At 34.6% G+C, this 24,743-nt stretch overlaps 1 protein-coding gene across 10 annotated transcripts in view; it reads right to left on the reverse strand.

Moving 5' to 3' along the window:
* The window catches only part of LOC123865645 (dystonin), a 168,551-nt gene that overhangs the window by 131,770 nt on the left and 12,038 nt on the right, over nucleotides 1–24,743 (reverse strand). For 8 of the 10 annotated variants that reach the window (XM_045906816.1, XM_045906814.1, XM_045906812.1 and 5 more), the window contains exons 2-3: nucleotides 23,866–24,672; nucleotides 4,647–4,708 (exon numbers count right to left, since the gene is read on the reverse strand). In XM_045906816.1, the coding sequence (XP_045762772.1) occupies nucleotides 4,647–4,708; nucleotides 23,866–24,082 (279 nt within the window). In that variant the 5' untranslated portion in view covers nucleotides 24,083–24,672. The remainder of the gene's footprint in view (nucleotides 1–4,646; nucleotides 4,709–23,865; nucleotides 24,673–24,743) is intronic. The other 2 variants (XM_045906821.1, XM_045906823.1) reach the window with 1 other exon arrangement.

Raw genomic sequence — 24,743 nt, forward strand, 5'->3', positions numbered from 1 at the left:
TTATGCAAGTGCTTTTTGCTTGGTGATGTAAGTACGTAATTGTATTAAATAAATATTAAGGATTAACAGAGGATTAGTAGGAATTAATTACCAAAAATAAAAATCATTATTTAATTTCAACAAGTTGCCAAATCATTAGTTGCTCAAGGGTAGAGTTACAGATTAATGATTGATGTGAAGTGTTCTTTAAAAGTAGAACCAAACTTATAAAAACAAAAGATAAAAAGCTACCTAATTTTTATCTTCTTTCTTTTATCATATTATCATACTGCATACGGCATACCAGACATGTTTTGTTTACAACGAGCAAGAAAATGTCCAAAAACATTTACGTTCAAGAGTCTGTACTTCGTGGATATTGTTACAGTCATCTCCTTATGTCATACCAGTACCCATGGAACTAGGAATCAGCTTAGCTTATTACCCCAGTACCACACAAATCGATCCAATAAAGAGCGAGTGGGGTTTAATATTTTAACTTTAATTTTAACACAAAGTGCTAAGGTCCAAAACCCGTTAAGTAACATCCTTATCGTCAGTTACTTTTATCTAACGGTCGCGGAACAGGATTACAGCGCAGGAATTTCAGTGACTCATTGCATATGATTAATAACTGCCATTAGTATAATATACACTTATCACATATGCGCAGAAATTGGGAACTTGAGACTCTGTACCTAAGAGTTAGGTTTGAATAAAATAAAGTCGAACATTGTCTACTGTAACGCAATATCTTCGGACAAGCACTCCGACACAGTGACATTTGGCTGATGATGAATTTCTTCCCCTTAAATTCACGGAACTAGACGTCCATGTTTGAATTATCTCATGTTGCTTTAAGGAAGCGAAGCTTTATTCGTCTTTATTATACTGTTACTGTACTGTATTTGAAGTAATTAGTTTGTCAAAAAAAAATCGGGAATTTTGTTTTAAATTATTGGACATATTTTCTGGATTCTAATAGCAGTGATTTTATTTTCTACTAGCTGATGCCCGCAGCTTCGCCCGCGTGGATTGGCCAGATCCCCTGCAGCATCAGGATTGAGGAGTTGGAATCCAATTTTTTTATGAAACAATGTCACAAAGTTCCTCTATCGATTAAAAAAAAAATTACGCAAATCGGTTCAGAAATCTCGGAGATTTCGGTGTACATAGGTAGAAAAACACAACTCCCTTTTCGAAAGTCGGTTAAAAAAGTAGCCTATTTTACGCCCTGGTCAATCCTCTACTTGTCTGTGAAAATCCCGTCAAAATCGGTTCAGCCGTTCCAAAGATTAGCCTTTTCAAACAGACAGACAGACAGACAGACAGACAGACAGACAGACAGACAGACAAAAATTTTAAAAACGTGTGATTCAGTGTTGGTATCGTTCAAATAACCATATGAGCTTAATATGAGGTAGTTATTTCGAAATTACAGACAGACACTCCAATTTTATTTATTAGTATAGATATGAGATAATCAGTGGGCCAAAATATCATGTCTTTGTTATTACTAGGTACCATATTATATTGTGGCAAACAACCGTTAGTAGGTATATGGTACTTCAGACGAAAACAACACCCACCAAGTTACATTTCGGTTACGTATAACGTCACCAATTTGATGACGTCATGAATTACCGGACTGCTTGTAGTTCTTAGAAAAAGTTAATTAGGGAGTGTCAATTTTTATTCTGGCAATAACCACAAAGTTCTTTAAATGTTTCTAATAAAAATTCGCTACTCGGTATTTCTAAACTCAAAGATGTAATGTGTTTGGGTTAAATGAAAAAGTGCGAGAATAATTTAGCCTAGCCAGCCTCTAGCTTATCGATGTAGGTTTGATGAATCAAGTTAGTTCAACACTATGCCTTATATGGAAATAATATACTAGTTGAAATAATATTTAATACAATTTAGTATTGCCTTATCAGTTTTAAATTAAAAGTAGAGAGCTATTTATGTTTATTTATTTATGACTTAGAATATTATGATAAAATAACACACTGACGAAGTGCATAGTGCTGGTCTGGCGCTACAAAAAAAACCACCAAACAAGAAAAGAAGAAGAAAATAACACACAGGTTTGATATGGTTATCCATATCTAGTTACACAATGAAAACTTCACATTAATCTTAAGCATACATTATATTCATACAGTAAAAATGTACCCAAAACTTCCAGAGATGATTGGGGCACTGAGTACATTGGTTGGTCCGTATCGACTATCCATCAATATTAATTCACCTGAATTTCTCAGGTTATTAGAGGCTTTTAAACGCAGTTCTAGTATTACAAATTACAATCAAGGCTGATGAGAATAAGTTTTTGTTTTTATGCCCATAGTCATATAGGTAGTTGCGTGGTGCCAAGTCACTGCAGCAGTTATACATATAAAGATTGATTTTAACATAACTACATTCACTTCATCACATGTTCGTAAAGAAGACGGCGAGGAGTAGGTACGACTTTCCGTAATCTCTACTAGATACTCATTATAATATTTCGCAGCTCTACGTGTTACCTATTCTGTGGCTCTATCCACGCGGAGGGTCGCTAATGTGTAATCATAAGCTAATGTCAACATCTTACATAAAGCTTCTGTAACAAAGGATGTGAGTAGGCTTTAGCTATGACGCATAACTCATGCATCTCACAGTGTTTTGGTTACATTTGACCCGGCTTACTCATGCAGAAAACTCGAGGCATTGTGAAACGATTATTACTATCGAGACACTATTGATTGAGAAAGTGGAATATCATAGCGAGGACAAAAGACGAGTGATTTACTAACGTCAATACCCATGTTTAGTAATATTTTTCTAGGTCTGAGGATCTATTATAACTAGCTATCAAAGATAAGATACGAAAACTGTAGAAGAGAGAAATATCACTTAAGTTAATAAAATATTAGGGGTGAAAGTTACAGCGCACGATTGAAAGGCTCCTCACGATGAGATCGCAAGACTCTTGTCATTTTATCTGTACACTTTGTTTAGTAAACTACACGTTGAAGACGTTATTTGTATTGAAAAATATATTTACAAACATGGCCGAGTTTGCATTGCTAATTTTGCAACTGTTGTAAGCAAATAAAGTAGGCACCTATTTATTATGATACAGAAGTGTGGATACACTCGGGACCCGCCGTAAAAGGAATGCGAATCGCCATATCGGATATACCACATCCTTTGTGCCACTTTCACTAACTAAAGATCCACTGTTTGACTCATCAATAAATACAATCTTTGTTTATTAATACAGATGATAAGCATACGGTTCAGAAAGTTGTTGATATGCAGCCTGTTGAGGGTATAAAATGGAAACGTATGGTTTTAATTGCAAAATTAACACAGAAGTGCTCAATAGTCCGGTAAAACTTAAATGTATTTCAGAATTTTTGAATTCATTTTGATAATCTTTTCAATTATGTAAAGAACAACAGAGGTATATAATTTATAAAACTCACAGAAATATAACAAACTAGCTTTGTTTTTCAAAAGCTTACATATTTTGAAGAACGAATTCGGGAAATAAATGGAATATTGAAAGAATGACACGGAGGACAAAAACCATTTGTGAAATATATCAATTTCAAGACAATACGATCATTTAAAATAACTAACAAACCGCACAAATAAATGGCAGCATTATTTACAATTGGAAGACAAAGGCATCCTTTATTTACTCGCCTTCCATCGTACGTTGCTCCTTTAAGACTTCAATCCTGTGCAAACAGCTTCGCTTTGCACTTAGCTGATTGGTAATTATAACGTACAGAATAAACACCGATGAGGCTTGCAGTGCTACTGTTTTGACGTGAACAAATTGGATGCAGGGAACGTTCGCGTTTAGAATCATTTGCAGGCGCATTTTATACAATAGATTCGAAGACCAAGTAGCTGATGACCAGCATTATGGTAGTTTTATGAATAGTTTCGTAAACGAAAGTTTATCTATTTATCGGCGTTACACCTCCGTTATTTGCCACCTAAACATATGCCGTTATATCATCTGTAATAGGAAAAAACAGTCTAGTTGCTGATAAAATCATCTAATCTGATATTAATACAACATAATTGAAGAAATCTTTTATATAAGAAAAATTCTGGCTGAAGGCCTATTTTTTTGGAATTATCTACTCTAATATGAATCCTGCCGGAGTTGAGAGGCGTGCTACACATTTGGGAACGCCTTTGGGTACCATTACTTAAAACGCCTTGCTAGTTCCTATAGCATCCACTTAAACATATGAAGGATGTCTGTCCATAACTTCATACTCTTACTGACTTATCATTATTCTAGTCAGTTTTATAGCCTACTCACGAGGTGACCGTCACGGCGTCAATATATTTGTTTGACATCTAATGTCGCCGCCGCGCGTCAATCTATCGGACATGGCTCTATTACAAATGGGACAGTCCCAATGACGTCTGAAAGAAGTGTGATGTAGTTTCGTCATGTCATTGGCAAAATATGTTCCTCTTCTTACTTTTTTCTGATAAAAAATGGCAAATCTGATCTTCTACCTTTCTTCTACGCATAAAGTGGAGAAGTATTTACTGCCCGCATACACTTCACAAAAATCAGTATATTCATGATAAAACCATAAGCAAACATTATCACTATTGTAAAAAATATCATTTGAAGAAACAAAATATACCTTTTTAAGGTGTTTGTTGACCCATTTTGTGAACGTTTTCTTCTGTATCGCATCCCGTTCGTCTGAAATAAAGAAAAATCAATATTAAACTTCTATTAAACTGCATCACTCAATTTGTAACTAGGTTTAATAACCTATTTGAACTAGTTAATTGTTTTTAAGATATCAATAAAGTTGTAAACATCAACCTAGCCTAGACACTGTTTATGTTACGTGTTTTGAACAGCTCGAATAAGTGTTTATTGACAATTTAAAACACAGCACATTCTAGTTTACCCGGCCAAATTGCAAAGTATCGAGAGGTGAACGAACCTCACCAAATCGATGGCGGTCCGATCTAGCTTATTAATAGTTTATTTAACTATTTCTGTCTAAGGTCGTTGCCAAATTATTCGTGGATCGGAAGTAGGTACTTGTCTAGGAAGCTTGTAATCAGCAATACATTGCAATACCATCTAGTAAATTAGGTGCCAAAGATATTTTTTAGTACAACGTCTCGACTTATAGCAATCGTATAAGATCATAAAAGCAAGTATATCCTGAGTTATCACCTCGTACGCTCTCTTACTGATATAATTGGTCTAACTACTATGTTTGTAACACATCACGATCAATACTAGTATAACTAAGTACGTTAGAAATTAGAACTATTGTGGATTTTTGGTAAAACTACGACCTAAGTATTATTCAGTAGGTATTTCGGTACAGTAGGGGGCGAAATGAATTTAGGAGGAATGTCAGCAATCTTGTCATCAATATTTGCTACCTTGATCTCGTCTGCACTTAAATAAAGTTAATAGTATGACTATTTTTTTTACTACTAATAATTACAGCTAAAGTTAAATATGACGATGAAGTCTAAGATGGAAGCGGGCTGACGTAGAAGGGGCATGGCATTTTTTATGAAACCTAGATATACCCTTTTCCGGAACCCTTTTGCAATGCTTTCCCTTTATTTATTTACAAATAGATAGGTACAATTCTTTTTAAAACGCCACAAAAAAAAATATAAATAGAATAGACACAGCAAATGTTTTATTTTAGAAACGTACAAACGAATTAGCAAGTTGCGTGTAAGTCCGTCAAGAAATGCGTGAATGGTCAAGTTATTTTCTATAACATAATGAGATGGCCTTGCCATCCGTCATACGGTTTTATGACTGTCGGAAATTTGAAGCCTTGCTCTTAAAAACAAAAATCTCGCACGAAAAGAAATAAATTAGTTAAGATTCTGAGTAATTGTAGGAAAGGAAGTATAAAAAACAAAAGGGCAAAATAAATTGCTCTAAAGCTAAATTGCGTTAGGGTCGGTCATAAATTAGATAAAAGTCGTAAATTTTAACTTAGAAATCTCTACAAGTGTACAAAATTGTAATCACGTGTTATAAGAGTGGTCTAGACAAGGCAAGAGCGTGAGAAAGCAAAAGGTACGGCCCATTAAGGGATGTTTGAAATACATTTTATTTTCAGCCAATTAGCCATCAGCCAGGGTAATTCTGTGCGCAAGAGTGAACCAATCAGAAACCGAAATTTCGCTGGTTTTTTTTTTGCATTTCAGATCATGGGCGTGGACAAAGATATCCGTGTGGACGTTTTAAGTCTACACTGGGGGACCGAGGGGGACATTCGATTGAGGTCTGGCTCAACGTGCAGTAGAGCCTAACAGTGAATATTAATTAAGTGTAGAAATATATTGCAATTGTATAGTTAATAATAGAAAAATTATAAATAGAATAAAATAGTGTGTATCCGGGCCAGCAGAAGCTGATATATGGTGATGTACTAATTTACATTTAATTTTAAAACTAGATTATTTGAAAATCAGTTCCAAAAATCTTGAGTAAAGAATTATTTTACAAACTAAATTAGAGATGATATTATTATTTGGATATTAGGAGGTGTTACAATATTGTGTATAACTATTAGATTTGCATCCAAAATTATAGAAATGGGACATTTCTCTTTGTGGAACTAGGATTCAAATATATCTAGAATAAATAATGAATATATTATAATTTACGCATAATGTGTGTCCTTAAAATTTACTTTATTATAGAAGTAAGAATTATAGATAATATCTCTATTGATTATGTGGGCATGTGTGTATTTTAGATAAAATGGTGTACATAATATTATATAAAGCCGAAAGGGTTTTTTTGTTTGAATATTTGCTTTTCCCTTTCAATAATTAGTATGGCTTAGGAAGCAAATATTCGGCCGGGAATTAATTAATGTAATAAAGTTACTTAATTCCCAGTCTAAATAATAAATTCAGTTTCTCTTCTTTTTTTCTAAATACTCAACTGTATGAGTAAATAAACAATTATTTACCAGAAATAAATGCACTTGGGTATAACTATCATCTTTTATTTGCTATATTTAGATACATTTTCCTAGACATTTAATAATGGAGATTCAATTTGTTTGGAGGCTAGACTATCGTATTGTAATATTAACAAAGCCAAAGATACGAAGAAACCATGTATCGAACTAACTTGAGCTCCAATATTAAGATTTTCTCATATGACCTATTTACCAATCACAATTCCTATTATTAAGTAAAAATTAGGTTAGGTTTTTTTTTTCAGCAGTGCACCTATTTATAATACTAGCTCTTATTCAGCATTAAATAGGGAATAAAATTGAATTAGCAGTCTAATGCAGTCTGATGGAATGACACTTGTCGTTACAATTATAGATTTGGTAGAAAAATTACTCAATAGCTAAAATAAGGTGGTGTGCTATAAACTACTAGCTACCGCGGTATAAACATCGTCTTCATCAACATGAACAGCTTTCACCGGCTCACTACTGAGCGCGGACTTCATAGAGAACTCTCGATCAAGTTTACCTTCATCATATGGTATTTTATACCATTATGTGAAATTCTCACGATGGTTTTTCCTTATACTTTTATTTTCACAAAACGATTAGTACCTAATTTACCAAGAATGCTCTCCACTACTAAAGATAATATTGGCTGGGTTCGAATCTCAGGCTAAAGACAAAGGGACCTTTTACTTTCGAGTCATAGCTAAATTTCATCTACTTACCCTGAACGAGACAATGGAGTACACGCTGCCTCCAGAGGGCAGATGGCGAGGCAGGTAGGTACCTTTTTTTTATTGTGTACCGATCTTTCCCAAACAGCATTTTAGGTAACATTATCTGTTAAAACCGACGCCAGCTGAATTTGTGAATCACCGAGTTTTTGAATAGATAAAAATACTAGTTTTGCTGTACTTTGTAATTCCTTTGCTTGATATTATATGGTACATGGTTGATTGGTGACGTACCAGCAGCGAGATTCCGGCACAAAGCAAACACGTCATGTCTTTATACAGCTGGACTCTCCGAACTAATAAATTGGCCAATTTATTGACAATCAATCAAACAAATATATAAATATACAAAAATACCATGGTTTTGGGGCGAGCCCAGAGCTCATTGAAAAGAACCTAGGTTTCCGTACCTAGGCAAATTGAAAACGCTTCGCAGCGAAATAGGAGAGTCCAAGTGCTGTGCCCCGATAACAATGCTAAAAGACTGAGATTTCAGTGTAGGGCTCCCCCCGTGCTTGAGGAATGCCGGTTGGTCTCAAACCGATGGCCTAAATAAGGCAAATACACGTATCAACTGATTTTCCACACTAACAGGACGTTCTAAATTAGCAAATCTCTCCACTCATTATATCTATTTTGAGGAGTTGAAATTTTACATTAATTTTTTATAATTCAATCCGTGTAAACCTGTTAGCTGGTCGAGAAGTCTACGTGTTCACCCAACGTACTGTACCAATGAATTACTTGTAAATAACTCATGACTTAAATACCTAGGTGTTTCTATAATTCAGCTGAGTTTATTTCTTATTTATCTCTTCATAATGCCTAATCTTAACCACTAGTATAGACGATCACACCGTACCATCACAGAAATTTGATGCCGAGTGACCAGGGATCTATGTACGTATTCGAAATAACGATATGACTAGATTTACATTAACATAAAAATAACACAACGTAGAAATTGTGATTGGGTATTTGAGAGAGAAAAATTTATAAACTTACATTGCTATTTATAAATTATAAGTTTTAAGGACACACTGCATGTTGTTTTATATTTATATGTTGTACATTTACATTTATTTATGTATAGGGGGAGCAGGAGAGCAGAAATAAGCTGTATGTCTTATAAATGTAAAATTTACAGGTTTTCAGAAGATACTACAGAGATCGAGCTATTATTCCTTGCTTATTTCTCAGGCTTAATTTTTTTCAAACTCTGAGAATGCATATAATCGAAGCAGACCCAAACATGTGATTGCAATTAGTATCAGTATTATATTAGTATTAAAAATACGGCTTCGCGACTTATGAAAGTTATTCAAATAAAATTTAAAATAGTACCAAAGTAGGTAAAAGAAATAGGGTCAAATTGAAAAAAAAAAAAAAAGGATGTCTTCAGGTAGAAAAGGACGTAGAACAAAGCAAGTAGGTGCGGGGCAAAGCGATGTTAGTACCGTAGAATCGAGCGAGCAAACAACGACCTTAGGGAATGCTACATTAGAGTTGATTTTGAAAAAAATCACCGAATTCGAAGCAAAATTACAACAGTTAAATTCAAATACCGGTTCAAATGAAATCGCGAGCATTTCTTCACACGAGTCGAACGGGATTAATGAAAATGAAAAATCTGATAGGCAGGGGTCAAATCTTGAAACCGCGAGCACAAGTACATTATCTGAGACCCGGAATTTATATGTTGTACAGCCGTCAGTAACTAAACCAAATTTCGACGGAAAACCATTCACTAACCCCATCGTTTTTCTAAAACGATTAAAGAAATATATAAGGGCGGTAAATGGATTAGATCGCGAAATAGATATAGCGTTAGGTTGCATCTCGGGGCATGCTCGGAAGGTTATGGACTTGTATTCGAAGGGCTGGACTACGTTCGCTGACTTCGAGATTGATTTTAGACGAAATTATTGGACCGAACAAATTCAGGAATCTATAAGATATAAATTGATTAATGCGGTATATTCAAGCGATTCGGGAATGTCGATGTCCGAACATTTTGCTGAGCAAGCAGAATCAATGCAGTCATTAACTATTGCGTTTAGTGAGAGAGATTTGGTCAATTCTATTATGCGACATTATGCTATAGATATACAGCGATTATGGTTTACTAGAACAGAGGAAGTTAGCATCATGAACGGAGCGAAATTTCTTCGAAACATAGAGCAAAATATTGTTGAAAAACCTAGGCAAATTACGAGAGGTACTGTTAGTAATAATTACAGAGGTAGACGATACAATGAGTCATCATCGAGACGACCTATTGTAGCAACAATGTCAACAAGAAGTTGGAGAGCTAGGGGAAATTCGACGAGGGGACGCGGCTATCGTGGTCGATTAGGTTCTAGGGTTAACTTTAACAGGCCTACGGTATCCGAATCTAAACAAATTAGGCCGGCTATCACGTTCGTGAAAGAGGGCGAGGATCTTACTGTGTCTAAGAATGTGGGGGAGGGATCATCAAAAAACTAGAATGCCCAACACAAACGAGGACAAATCAGTTATTCTTGTGTGGCACGGGCGTCAGAAAGACCTCAGATCACGAAAGGACAGGTGTAGTCTATAGGATCTTAATTAATAGTGGATGGAAGCCAGGACAGAGTTTGGGGACCGGAGATAAGGGACTTAAACGGTTATTAAGAGGCGGCGTTGATTATAACGAGTATAGTAGTCAATTTGAAATTAGGAGTATAGGAATCTTATTGGAAAACCAGTTTGAAAATGTAACAGAGTGTAATGAGTTAGGCGTGACTTGTGAAACTTGTATGAGGAGAGGTTTGAATGTGTACACAATGTATCATGAATTAGATGAACAAACCGATGTGAGTGTTGATTATTCTTTACCTAGGTTACCTGAAGTATGTGTTAGATTGTATGGAAGAAGTATGAGTGCACTCATAGATACGGGAAGTCAGATTAGTGGAATAACTAGGGAATTGTACGACTCTATTCTAAGAGAACATGGGACATTGCCAGAGATCGCTATTCCAGCAATTCAAATACAAGGCGCGTTTGGATCGCGAAGTGAAAGCACAAATCGGTTAGTGCTAATAGAGTTTCAGTTAGGTAGTACTTTAGTTGAAGCACCTGTACTAGTTATGCGACGTCTTCCTAGGTCATTGATACTAGGATACGATTGGTTAGAGCGGGTAAAAGGAATAGTGAACTGTAATGGTGAACACACTTTGACTATTGAACATATGGGCGTTAGGTCTTGTGTTAGGCTGAATTCGGACTGCAAAATCGAAAGGTTAGGGGGAGAGACGAACGCAGCCACGATTAATTTAATATTAAATCAAAACTCTAGGCCAGTGGAACAAAGTGTATCAGACATGAATTTAGATAATGAGAAATTTAAGGGATTAAAATTAGATGACGCGAACTTAAGTAATGAACAAAAGGAATTATTACTACCCGTGTTAAACAAACACTGTAAGGTATTTACGGAAGGTTTAGGTTTGACAAACAAGTACGAACACGTTATTGAGCTATTAGACGAAACACCTTTTGTAAAACACAGTTATCCGGTACCTTTGGCGTATAGAGAACAGGTAAAAACCGAATTAGAAGAGTTAGAAAAACTAGGCGTGATCAGACAGGAAGCGACTCCTTACTGTAGTCCTCTCACTTTCACTAAGAAGCGAGATGGGTCAATAAGACTCTTATTGGACGCACGAGAGTTGAATAAGAAAATGGTAGGTGACGCGGGCGCGCCTCCCCTCACATCTGAGATTTTACAATCCTTTCATGGTGTAAATTATATCAGTTTAATTGATTTGAATAATGCCTATTTTCAAATACCTTTGCATAAAGATTCTAGGAAGTATACTGGGTTCTCGTTCATGGGGAAGACGTATACTTATAATGTTTTACCTCAAGGTTTAAAAACTTCTGTAGCAGGGTTCTCGAGAGCAATGGATTATATCCTAGTAGGAGTACGAGAGTTTTGCGTAAACTATTTAGACGACATAGTCATATTCACTACGGGGGACATAAAGTTACACTTAGAACATTTAGATCGAGTGTTAGATAAATTAGAAACCGCAGGTTTAACTGGAAGGTTAGAGAAGTGTCGGTTCTTATGTGTAGAGGTAAAGTTGTTAGGACACATAGTAAATACTAACGGGGTACGTATGGATCCTGAACGGGTTAAAGCTATATTAGACTTCCCTATACCTCGGACTATAAAACAATTACGAGGATTTCTGGGATTAATAAATTATTTCAGAAGATTTATCTCAAAATACAGCGAAGAGGTTAAACCACTGTGCGACCTATTAAAACAAAATACGAAATGGTCATGGACAGAGGAAATTAATGATTGTTTTGAAAGGGTCAAGAAATTGTTTATAGATACGATACTTCTTGTACACCCAGATCCTAAGGGAACTTATTATTTACAAACCGATAGCAGTAATTTGGGGGTTTCGGGTTATGTCTATCAATTGAATGAAGCAGGTGAAGAACAAATATTAGGGTTCTGTAGTAAAGCATTGACAGAGACAGAACGCAAATGGACAGTTACTGAACAAGAACTATGGGCCATCATTTTCAGTTTGTCAAAGTTTGAAACATATTTGAGAGGAGCGAATTTAGTCATTAGGACTGATCATAAAAGCCTGATATTCTTGCAGACGTGCAAATTATTGAGCGCTAGGATGATACGTTGGGTACATTATATAGGGCGATTTAATTACACAGTCGAACATGTGAAAGGTAAACTAAACATTGTAGCAGACGTATTGTCTCGACATTTAAAGGGGACCACCGATGTATTAACTAACAAGGTCACGGGGCCTGAAATGAATCTATTTAAAACATCATTAGGACGATTAGTGCGGGAGCGATGGAGAGAGATAGGTAGTTATCAAAGTCGCGACAAGACTGCTAGTGAGATAATTAGACGCGTGCAAACAGCAGACACTTCTGAATCAAAGTACTACGTGCTTAAAGAAGGGATTCTTTATAGAAGAGACATAAAAGGGGATATCTTAAGGTTATATGTTCCCGAGAACATACTAAGGGATTTGATAGTTAGCATACATGAAGAAGTAGGTCATTTCGGGCGATACAAGGTTTATGCTCTGATGAAACGTCAATATTATTTCCCAAATATGTCTCGTATAATAGGTCGTGTTGTAAGAGCTTGCGAGGCATGTCAAAAGTCAAAACATGCTTTGGAAACGCACACGGGGCCGATTAAAACTGTAATAGCGAAGGAAATAGGAGAGAGAGTTTTTTGCGATATTTTTGGACCTTTACCAGCAGGACGATTTGGGTTTAAATACATATTCGTAATGCAAGATGCTTATAGTAAGTTAATCAGACTATACCCACTACGCCAGGCTAGTGGGAAGGCTACTTTAACTTGTGTAAAAAAGTTTCATAAGCAGGTCACAATTAAGACATTATGTTCAGACAGAGGCGCGAACTTTACTTCAAAAGTTTTCGAGTTAGGTATTCGCCAACTAGGTATCGAATTAACGCACACATCTGTTAGAAATCCGCGGCCAAATTCGACAGAGAGGCTTAATAAAGAGTTAGGTAGATTATTCAGGACGTATTGCGACAAATCGCATCGTTCATGGGTAGATATATTATCGGATATAGAAGATTGTTATAATCAGGTAATACATACTACAACGGGATATTCGCCAAACGAGATTATATATGGAAAACGTACTCTGCTATCGACTGATTTCAACACTGACTCATCGGTGAGGACAGACTTACAGGGTGAACCGTTAGAACAGATTCGACAGCAGGCACGACAAAACATAGATAAGGCGGCCGAAAGTAGACAATTACATTATAACAAAAATCATAAGTTAATACAATTCGAAATCGGAGATTTAGTGAAACTTAAGACTTTTACGAAGTCAGATGCGGATAAAAAGTTGACAAAAAAATTCATGCGCTTATATGAAGGACCGTACATAATAGGGGCAGTTCCATATAGTAATGTATATACATTAATAGACGTTCATACTGGTAAAGTTAAGGGTAACTACAATGCCATTCATTTGTTTAGGTACTATGTAGATAAATAGAAAGATAGGTAAAACTAGAGTATTAAAAGGGACAGAAAACAGGTAGTTTGGGGTACACTAAACAAAGAGATACCTGAGTTAAATAGCTATGGTCATGCCCGAGGGTATAATAGATAGGCGTAGGAGGTCTGATACTAGCGTTCTAATACAGATAAGGGGAAAAATAGATTTTGAAACGACTAGCACAGCTGCAGGGACAAAAGGAGCTACGTGTATTAAAAATCTATTTTGGGGGAGCGTGAGATGGCCTTGCCATCCGTCATACGGTTTTATGACTGTCGGAAATTTGAAGCCTTGCTCTTAAAAACAAAAATCTCGCACGAAAAGAAATAAATTAGTTAAGATTCTGAGTAATTGTAGGAAAGGAAGTATAAAAAACAAAAGGGCAAAATAAATTGCTCTAAAGCTAAATTGCGTTAGGGTCGGTCATAAATTAGATAAAAGTCGTAAATTTTAACTTAGAAATCTCTACAAGTGTACAAAATTGTAATCACGTGTTATAAGAGTGGTCTAGACAAGGCAAGAGCGTGAGAAAGCAAAAGGTACGGCCCATTAAGGGATGTTTGAAATACATTTTATTTTCAGCCAATTAGCCATCAGCCAGGGTAATTCTGTGCGCAAGAGTGAACCAATCAGAAACCGAAATTTCGCTGGTTTTTTTTTTGCATTTCAGATCATGGGCGTGGACAAAGATATCCGTGTGGACGTTTTAAGTCTACACTGGGGGACCGAGGGGGACATTCGATTGAGGTCTGGCTCAACGTGCAGTAGAGCCTAACAGTGAATATTAATTAAGTGTAGAAATATATTGCAATTGTATAGTTAATAATAGAAAAATTATAAATAGAATAAAATAGTGTGTATCCGGGCCAGCAGAAGCTGATATATGGTGATGTACTAATTTACATTTAATTTTAAACTAGATTATTTGAAAATCAGTTCCAAAAATCTTGAGTAAAGAATTATTTTACAAACTAAATTAGAGATGATATTATTATTTGGATATTAGGAGGTGTTACAATATTGTGTATAACTATTAGATTTGCATCCAAAATTATAGAAATGGGACATTTCTCTTTGTGGAACTAGGATTCAAATATATCTAGAATAAATAATGAATATATTATAATTTACGCATAATGTGTGTCCTTAAAATTTACTTTATTATAGAAGTAAGAATTATAGATAATATCTCTATTGATTATGTGGGCATGTGTGTATTTTAGATAAAATGGTGTACATAATATTATATAAAGCCGAAAGGGTTTTTTTGTTTGAATATTTGCTTTTCCCTTTCAATAATTAGTATGGCTTAGGAAGCAAATATTCGGCCGGGAATTAATTAATGTAATAAAGTTACTTAATTCCCAGTCTAAATAATAAATTCAGTTTCTCTTCTTTTTTTCTAAATACTCAACTGTATGAGTAAATAAACAATTATTTACCAGAAATAAATGCACTTGGGTATAACTATCATCTTTTATTTGCTATATTTAGATACATTTTCCTAGACATTTAATAATGGAGATTCAATTTGTTTGGAGGCTAGACTATCGTATTGTAATATTAACAAAGCCAAAGATACGAAGAAACCATGTATCGAACTAACTTGAGCTCCAATATTAAGATTTTCTCATATGACCTATTTACCAATCACAATTCCTATTATTAAGTAAAAATTAGGTTAGGTTTTTTTTTTCAGCAGTGCACCTATTTATAATACTAGCTCTTATTCAGCATTAAATAGGGAATAAAATTGAATTAGCAGTCTAATGCAGTCTGATGGAATGACACTTGTCGTTACAATTATAGATTTGGTAGAAAAATTACTCAATAGCTAAAATAAGGTGGTGTGCTATAAACTACTAGCTACCGCGGTATAAACATCGTCTTCATCAACATGAACAGCTTTCACCGGCTCACTACTGAGCGCGGACTTCATAGAGAACTCTCGATCAAGTTTACCTTCATCATATGGTATTTTATACCATTATGTGAAATTCTCACGATGGTTTTTCCTTATACTTTTATTTTCACAAAACGATTAGTACCTAATTTACCAAGAATGCTCTCCACTACTAAAGATAATATTGGCTGGGTTCGAATCTCAGGCTAAAGACAAAGGGACCTTTTACTTTCGAGTCATAGCTAAATTTCATCTACTTACCCTGAACGAGACAATGGAGTACACGCTGCCTCCAGAGGGCAGATGGCGAGGCAGGTAGGTACCTTTTTTTTATTGTGTACCGATCTTTCCCAAACAGCATTTTAGGTAACATTATCTGTTAAAACCGACGCCAGCTGAATTTGTGAATCACCGAGTTTTTGAATAGATAAAAATACTAGTTTTGCTGTACTTTGTAATTCCTTTGCTTGATATTATATGGTACATGGTTGATTGGTGACGTACCAGCAGCGAGATTCCGGCACAAAGCAAACACGTCATGTCTTTATACAGCTGGACTCTCCGAACTAATAAATTGGCCAATTTATTGACAATCAATCAAACAAATATATAAATATACAAAAATACCATGGTTTTGGGGCGAGCCCAGAGCTCATTGAAAAGAACCTAGGTTTCCGTACCTAGGCAAATTGAAAACGCTTCGCAGCGAAATAGGAGAGTCCAAGTGCTGTGCCCCGATAACAATGCTAAAAGACTGAGATTTCAGTGTAGGGCTCCCCCCGTGCTTGAGGAATGCCGGTTGGTCTCAAACCGATGGCCTAAATAAGGCAAATACACGTATCAACTGATTTTCCACACTAACAGGACGTTCTAAATTAGCAAATCTCTCCACTCATTATATCTATTTTGAGGAGTTGAAATTTTACATTAATTTTTTATAATTCAATCCGTGTAAACCTGTTAGCTGGTCGAGAAGTCTACGTGTTCACCCAACGTACTGTACCAATGAATTACTTGTAAATAACTCATGACTTAAATACCTAGGTGTTTCTATAATTCAGCTGAGTTTATTTCTTATTTATCTCTTCATAATGCCTAATCTTAACCACTAGTATAGACGATCACACCGTACCATCACAATAACATAAATACAAGCACATTGCGTTAACCAACAAATTACACACACATAATTTTTTGATAGTGTTTTACCTACCCTTTAAGGAAATTTTTAACAATTTTTAAGTAGGTACACATCAAAAATTACGGAACCGGCAGGATTTGCCTTAGGTTTATCAAAAATTACATTAACAGGTTTATCAAAAGACGTCTAAACCTAGTGTTATCCTTTTTACATGAAACCAAAGAAGTATGGATTTAATAAAAACTGCGATACTCCGTCCAGGTTAATCTCACCTGGTCGTAAGTGATGATGCAGTCTAAAATGGATTTAGACTGCATCATCACTTACCACCAGAGTGAGTGAGAAACTCACCAGGTGAGATTGCAGTCGAGGGCTAACTTGTATCTGAATTAAAAAATTATTCCATATGTAGGAAATCATAGTATTGTTTTAAAACTTACTTTCAAGATTTAGATTTAGGTTAAGATTATTAAAATATTTAGCACAGGCAAGTTCAGACTTCCCTGACCGATACTCGAGTTGAAAGGGCCCTTTGATATGGTTTTAAATAAGTAACGGGCAATGTACTTAAACAAACCCACTTTGGCGCCAGGAGTTGGTACAGTGAATTGCGAAATACGCTTACGTTTTTTTACACTTGAAGTATTAGACGCCACAAATGCAAGTAGGTACGACCGAAATTGCTTTTCTATAAGTAATTTAAATTTTATGTACAAGAAATGACAATGAAAGAAAGGAATTATGTTTGGTCTACACTCTACAGTGACAAACAGTTCCATCCCTATAAAAATGAAATTGAAGGATAGGTAGGTAGCCTTTCTGGATTTCCCTTTCATTTGGTTTTTCATGACGTCATGTAAGCAATTGCTCCCGATATATAAATGTAGAAAGATAAAAATGTGTTAAATAAGACTCGACACTCGACACTCGCGTTAAAAAATAAGGCGATCTCTTAAACGACTCAGAATGACCTAGGACCACCCCCAGATATATTTGGAACGAGAGAGGTCTACTTAGAAGATTCTAAATTGCTCTATAAAATTTGCAACCGATTGTACCCAATCGACCCAACAAGTGCATAAACAGAGCACTTGCGAGTGCAACGCACGCCTCAATTGCTATTGAATCGATCACGCTTCGTCAGTTCACACGATCGCGTCGTTTATTTCGCAATATCATTCAATTGACAAATGTCAATCGCAATCGATTATGGTGTAAAAAATTCGATCAAATCATATTACAATCAATGATGTTCAATGATGTCGCTTGAAGCCGATCCCGAAGTAAACTTACGCAATCGCACCAGTAAACTTTGATTTACTCGTAAAACCGTTGATATGGATCTTTATTTGTAAACCGAAATTGTGATGGCGTTAAATGCAGGTCTTCAATAATGATAAAATGTTTTATGAGTGTGAAAAGTAGACGCGATTATAAAAATATTTTGATTTTAGAAAGTGCAGATAGGTAGTTTTGCAAATCTTTTACATCTATACTTACACTTTTCGATTTCGACTCGTTTTTTTTAGTACCAACAACTATAGGAAGGTACTATTAATGGAACCTTAATGGATATCCACGGCATCCTATCTTGATACAATAACCAACGACTTCGTGTTATTAGGAAGTGTAGTCCACCCACTCTAATTGAGATGAATGGATCATTCAAATGCAGTTAATGGATTCACACTTGATTGCGCACCTTTTAATGAATGGCATTGCATGTACATGTAGTTACGATTTAAAGATTTATTTCATGTCAATAGATGGTGATTCTATATAATATTCGATATTTTATTATTTTACTATAACATTTTGCTGTAACTTTTATTATAGGTAACATTTTATAATTTTAATATGAATGAATATTAATGAATGAATGAATATTATATAGAATATATATATACACCTAAAGCATTCTTAGTTACTATATTTTCTTTGTAAAGGCAAACATAGATTATGATTCTGAAAAAAGAAAAAGGTACATTTAGGCCTACTAATCACAAAACTACTTATTACAAAAGTGGTATTAAAATATGATCGTAACTTGACAACAATGTACCTAATAAGTTAAGAATTATAATTAAAAACAGCATAGCTGAATAAAGAATAAATTAGCTTTTTCACTATTTTTGGTTTTAACTGTATAATTTATTGTAAGAAAGTAGTAATTTATTGTTTATTTTATGTATCAATAGTTTCATAATATACTATGCCAAACAGCTGATGATAAAATACTATCACGATTTGAACTTGATTAACAAAACACTTAACTATGTAGGTATTATTTTTTGCCAGTATGTATAGTAACAGAATTCAATGAACTGAACTAATAAAGCATATCTACCTATTGTAATAAAATAAAATAATCTTATTATATTATTAATCTTAAAATTGTATTATATTATTAATGTTATTGGGAAATAAAGGCTTATTATTATTATTATTATTATTATAGATGGTGATTAGCGTAGTAAGTATAAAATTAACCAATTGTTTATAGCTTCAATAATTCTATTAATTTCGAGTGATCGTGTAAAGTAAGTAAGTAAGTATTAAAATTCCAGGATTTTGTTGGGTTATTCCGTAATCCACATTAAGGGGTGTATAAACTTGACAACAAATTAAGGTATAGATTTTCAGAAGTTTAAAGTAATCGTCTTGAAAATGAAAAATAATTATTACTTACCTAAGTACCTAATATGTTTGTAAAACTTTTTAAATAAAGAATCTTAAAAACAAACGAGTTTTAAGGCGACGAAGTTGAGGTAAATAAAAAAAAAAACAATGAAGACTGAGCTCTAAATATATGTATATCTTTAAATGAATTTAAAACGTGATTTACCCATTAGCATTCGTCTATCGTAGTAGGCAAATGCACACTAAACGCCTAATTTTGCCGTGACAAGAATTATTCTACAGTAAACGCTCGACAATGACCTAATTGCAAATTTGCCTATTTAAATACATTATCTTGTTTTAATTTTATCGCACATAACAGCCTATAGCACGTAAAGTCTAAACACTTTTATTTTAACTCACTTAAGGGCGAGAGTTCTTTGACCACAGGTAGGTAAGTAGGTATATATGTATGACTAAAACATTTGACTTCGATCATTATCAGAATTCGTTAACTATGCAAATGGTGTATAGCTACGTGTAAATTATAGATCAAGTTCTTCGTTTAAATATTAAGTACCTAACTCGTAGATCTATCTTCAGAACTTAACATTACACCTACATACCTACGCACGTAACAAATACCTATATCTACGTAATCTAGTTAATAAACATTGTAAGATACAATAATTGATAATGCATAAAATAATAGTATGAGTGAACCTCAGAGTGCAAAATAACAGGTGAACGGGATCTTTTGAAATCTAAGACATATTATGAGATCACTGGTATAATAAGATATATTTTTCATTTGATTTTTGACATCTGTATACCCTAGTATTTTATATATATTCATTGGTTATGATCCATGATTATGACTGGCTTTTAATTTCTTATTCGGTTTTGACATTTTTTTTCTATTGTACGTTTTAATTTTTTTTTAATTTCAATGTCTAAATTGTTTTTTTTTTCATTTAACGAACCGCATGTAAAAAATCTACAAAAAATGCATTTAAAAATTGTAGGTATAACTAACACAATATTTGTACGCCACTACGGCTAATGTGTTGAACCTTGTAATCATATTATATCATCTTTTGTAACACACACTATGCAAATAAATAATTTCTATTCTATTCTATATTTACAAGCAATTCCTACAGTTATAACAAGTCTATTGATGACCCAATTCTGTACATCGGAATTCCTACTGTACTACTGTTACAGAGTTGTTCAATTCCAGCCAACAACTAGTCACAATGTTAGGCTGAGCTCCTTTCACCTAACCTAGCCCTAAATACTAAGGTCGATCGTTCGGATATCTTGTTTTTAAGTCCAAGTCTTTTAATAAATCACCGACTGAATTATTGGTACGTGTATAATAAGGCATTCTGAACCTGTGGTAGATGCATTTGACGATTCAAAAGTACTTGTAAAATTTAATCGAATGAAAAATATTTTGATTTTGTGTTCGTTGTTTAGGTATGTATGACCAAATGGTAATTTGGAAGATTTCGAATGGTAATTCGGAAGGTAAAATAGAAGAATTTGGAGATGCGCGTAAGATGAAATATGGGATAGAGACAAACATTGTTAGACTTTAGTTTGACCAGTTGTAAGCCTGCGGTTATACGTTATTTGATAGTGATATACTTATTAATCAATTAAGCGGTATACTCAACGTTCGACCTCAATCGTTGATCGGTTGACCCGCAACGGATCGGTTGATTAGCGCAATCTAACACAATTGATATTGAAGGCGCCGAGGCAACTTGTGTCTGTCTCTCTGTCTTTCATCTGTCACGTAGCTTTATAACGCAAGTAGGTAATTACATTAAAGCTCAAATAAAAGATTACTTGTTTTCTGATGTTAGATAAATAAAGAATTTCCTTCCTCTTAAAACTAAAATCTTACTCGCACAATCTCTTCTGCTTCCTCTCCTAGATTACGCCGATGTCTGCTATTTAGATGCAACCGAGGAGCTGCTTGATAAACTAGATCGCCTTCAGAATTTGTGCATCCGTTTTATTTTCGGATTGCGCAAATTCGACCATGTTTCTCAATTTCGAAATAAGTTAAAGTGGGTCCCTATTCGACTTCGCCGGAATACTCATATTCTCACGCTACTCTTTAAGATTTTAAATTCATCCTCCCCCTCTTACTTGCGTGAGCGCTTCAACGAAGCCGCTCCTCGGGTGATGCCAGTGCGTTCGTGTGTCAAGTTAAAGTCACTTGCAGCTCCCCCTTACAACACTATATTTTATGCTAAATCTTTTACGGTACTCGCAACTCGCCTTTGGAACTCACTACCTGACAGTATTTTTAAAAATAACCCTTCCATCAGCACCTTCAAACTTCGTCTGAAACAGCACTATCTTTCCTCTCTGTCATAACATATTGTTTACATATATTTATCGGTATATATTATAAGATATATTTATGACTATAAGTATATATTTATGTATTAAGGTATATATGTTTTTGTAAGTCTATTTTAATATATAAATATTTGTAAGTATATATTATAACATAATATCTACTATATTTATTTTTTATTTTTCATGATTACTGTCTATCTTTGCTGTACCTATTCTACTCCATTTACAACCTCTCGCACTGCCAAGGGTCACTGGTAGAGATCTCTTATAGAGATAAGTGCTTCCCTGTCCACTTTTTCTTTCCTTTTATTTATATTGTTACAACTTTCTGGTACAAATAAATAAATAAATAAATAAATAAATAAATCCAGCTTCAAATAAGCAAATACATTCAAACAACATGTAGCACGTGTACTATGCTATGTGTGCATAGATTAAGTATTAGATAATATGTGTGCAAAGTTTTTTACTATATAGTTATGTCATCTTAAATACTTGAAAATAATATTCTAACCTCTGCTTCTATGTGACGTTGGTATTAAAACATAATATTAAATCAACGTTTTCGTAACTTAGATACTGCACTCGTAATCAGTGATCTTTTTATCAACTTGAATTGAAAAAAGACTTAGACATTGAAAATATCTTGTTACTTACTTTGATTATATTAAGAAGCGAACAAAACGGTATAAGTGCACAGAATTAAATTTTACAAGAGGAGCCAAAACCTAGAGAAAAGCTTTTGTATTTTAATGTACTTGTACCAATTTCATCGGAATCCTGAACTTAAGATTTAATTTTAGGCTGGTTTGCTTTGAAATGGTTTCAGATTTGTATTCAAGGGCCAAAAAAGTTCGCATTAAAGAATAAAACAAGTGTAAATTAAAAATTTTCAACACCCCCGACAAATCATTTTCAAATAAATAATTATGTATATCTAGGCAACGTCCATCTTGACAGCTTGACATTTGTCAATTGACACTTGAATATTATGAACCTAAGGGTTATCTAACCTTCTTTTCTACAAGAAAACTAGAAAATAGCTGATAACTTTTAAACGGCTGAACCAATTTTATTGGATTATAGCTAAGAACACTCTCGATCAAGCCACCTTCCAAACAAAAAAAAGTAAATTAAAATCGGTTCATTCGTTTAGGCGCTACGATGCCACAGACAGATACACAGATACACAGAAACACAGATACACAGATACACAGATACACAGATACACAGATACACAGATACACAGATACACACGTCAAACTTATAACACCCCTCTTTTTGGGTCGGGGGTTAAAAAAGTATTTTGATTAGAAGTGTAACTACGCCGTTTTATTCGCTAACTCTTCAATTATTGATCTTAAAAAAATTAATAACTCTATACCCATCGAACGTGCCAGCTCTAATCAAAGGAACAAAGTCATTGAACCTCTTTTTACACGGAAGTCGCCGTACAAAAAAACGGCTTGCGTTATCACCCACTACAAACGTAATATCTGTCTATCGACTTATCTTTATCATAGGTATTAATCTTATCGGTACCTTTAACGGTGCGTGATGAAATTCCGTTGTTTTAATAATACAAAATTAACGTAGATACTTTCTTTTCAAGAAAGGAATAAAATCTATTTTTACTAGAAAATTTTCCTCACCACTAGCTTTTTCTTGCGACTACATTAGCGTAATTTATAGACTATATCACTCGGGATAATGTAGCTATCTATCAATGAAAGAACTTTCAGGATCGGATCATTAGTTCCGGAGATTACCCCCTACATCGACAAACTTTACTTCTTTATACCGAGTAAGTATGTTATATTTTTCTTGCAACCGTAACCGGTCCAAAAACAAATAACATCTGATTAGTAACATCAAAAATCTCATTAGCAATGTTATGCAAATGCCTAAATAGTCAGTTATTACATTCGTTATTTCAAACGAAAACAAACTGCAACATTAATAAATCACCGAATGAAAACAATACCATATTTAAAAAAACAATCAAACAAGACACACACGCATTCTCTATAATCCCGTCACCACGAACCTGACTGTTGAATAAAGAAGTCCCAACAAGTTGTACCTTTAAATTTTGTCAAATTCTCCTCATATACTTGGTCGTGGCTCTCCTTTTGGTGAGATTCCCCACGATGGCGTTTCGACTGATGAGGCCCCTCGTAGTAGGAGCCGCCGTTGACGCCATCCTGCATAGCCTCTTGCGGGTCGAACCCGAGGCGCTCCTTGTAATATGATTGTGTTGACATACTGAAGCACTCACTTCATAGCACCAATTTTTTTAACACTTTTTAACGCAATGTTTTTATAATTAAGGTCTTTAAAGTTCCGAAGAGGTCAGCGGTTAATTTAAATTCGAGATTCTTTATCGTTCTGTCGCGGTGCAGTCGCGAGTTATTATGAAGGAATCCGCCAAAATCCCTCCACAATGGGCCCGAGAACTGCCGAGGTCAGTTTTAAACGATCCTCCACAATTTTATTGAAACCGATGTCACCCAGTCGGCTCCACAAAAGGAAAGTTGCTGAGACCTCTTGACACACACTTTTTGCTCTTGACACAATTTTTTTTCACTTAATTTATAGGCGATTACTCACAACTCCTTTTCAGTTTCACTTATAATTACAAAAGCTTGTTAAATGTTAATATGGCAACGATATTGGTTAAGCGTTAGTTAATGTATGGAATGTTCGGTTACTTTCTTTTTTTCGTATCTTTTAAATATTAATTTTAAATTCGTTTTTCGTTTCGATCCACTGTTCAATATGACTCATCCAATTGTCTCTGGGTTTTCACATGAGTTTTCGTATACACTTGTATAAATAACGAAACTATGGAAACCTGTAGGGACAAAACACTGTTCACATCAGAATTTACGGATTCTTTAGAGATCTTAATAGCCATGCTAATAA

This window comes from Maniola jurtina, chromosome 5 (genome assembly GCF_905333055.1).
Source record: "Maniola jurtina chromosome 5, ilManJurt1.1, whole genome shotgun sequence".
NCBI classification, from domain to species: domain Eukaryota; kingdom Metazoa; phylum Arthropoda; class Insecta; order Lepidoptera; family Nymphalidae; genus Maniola; species Maniola jurtina.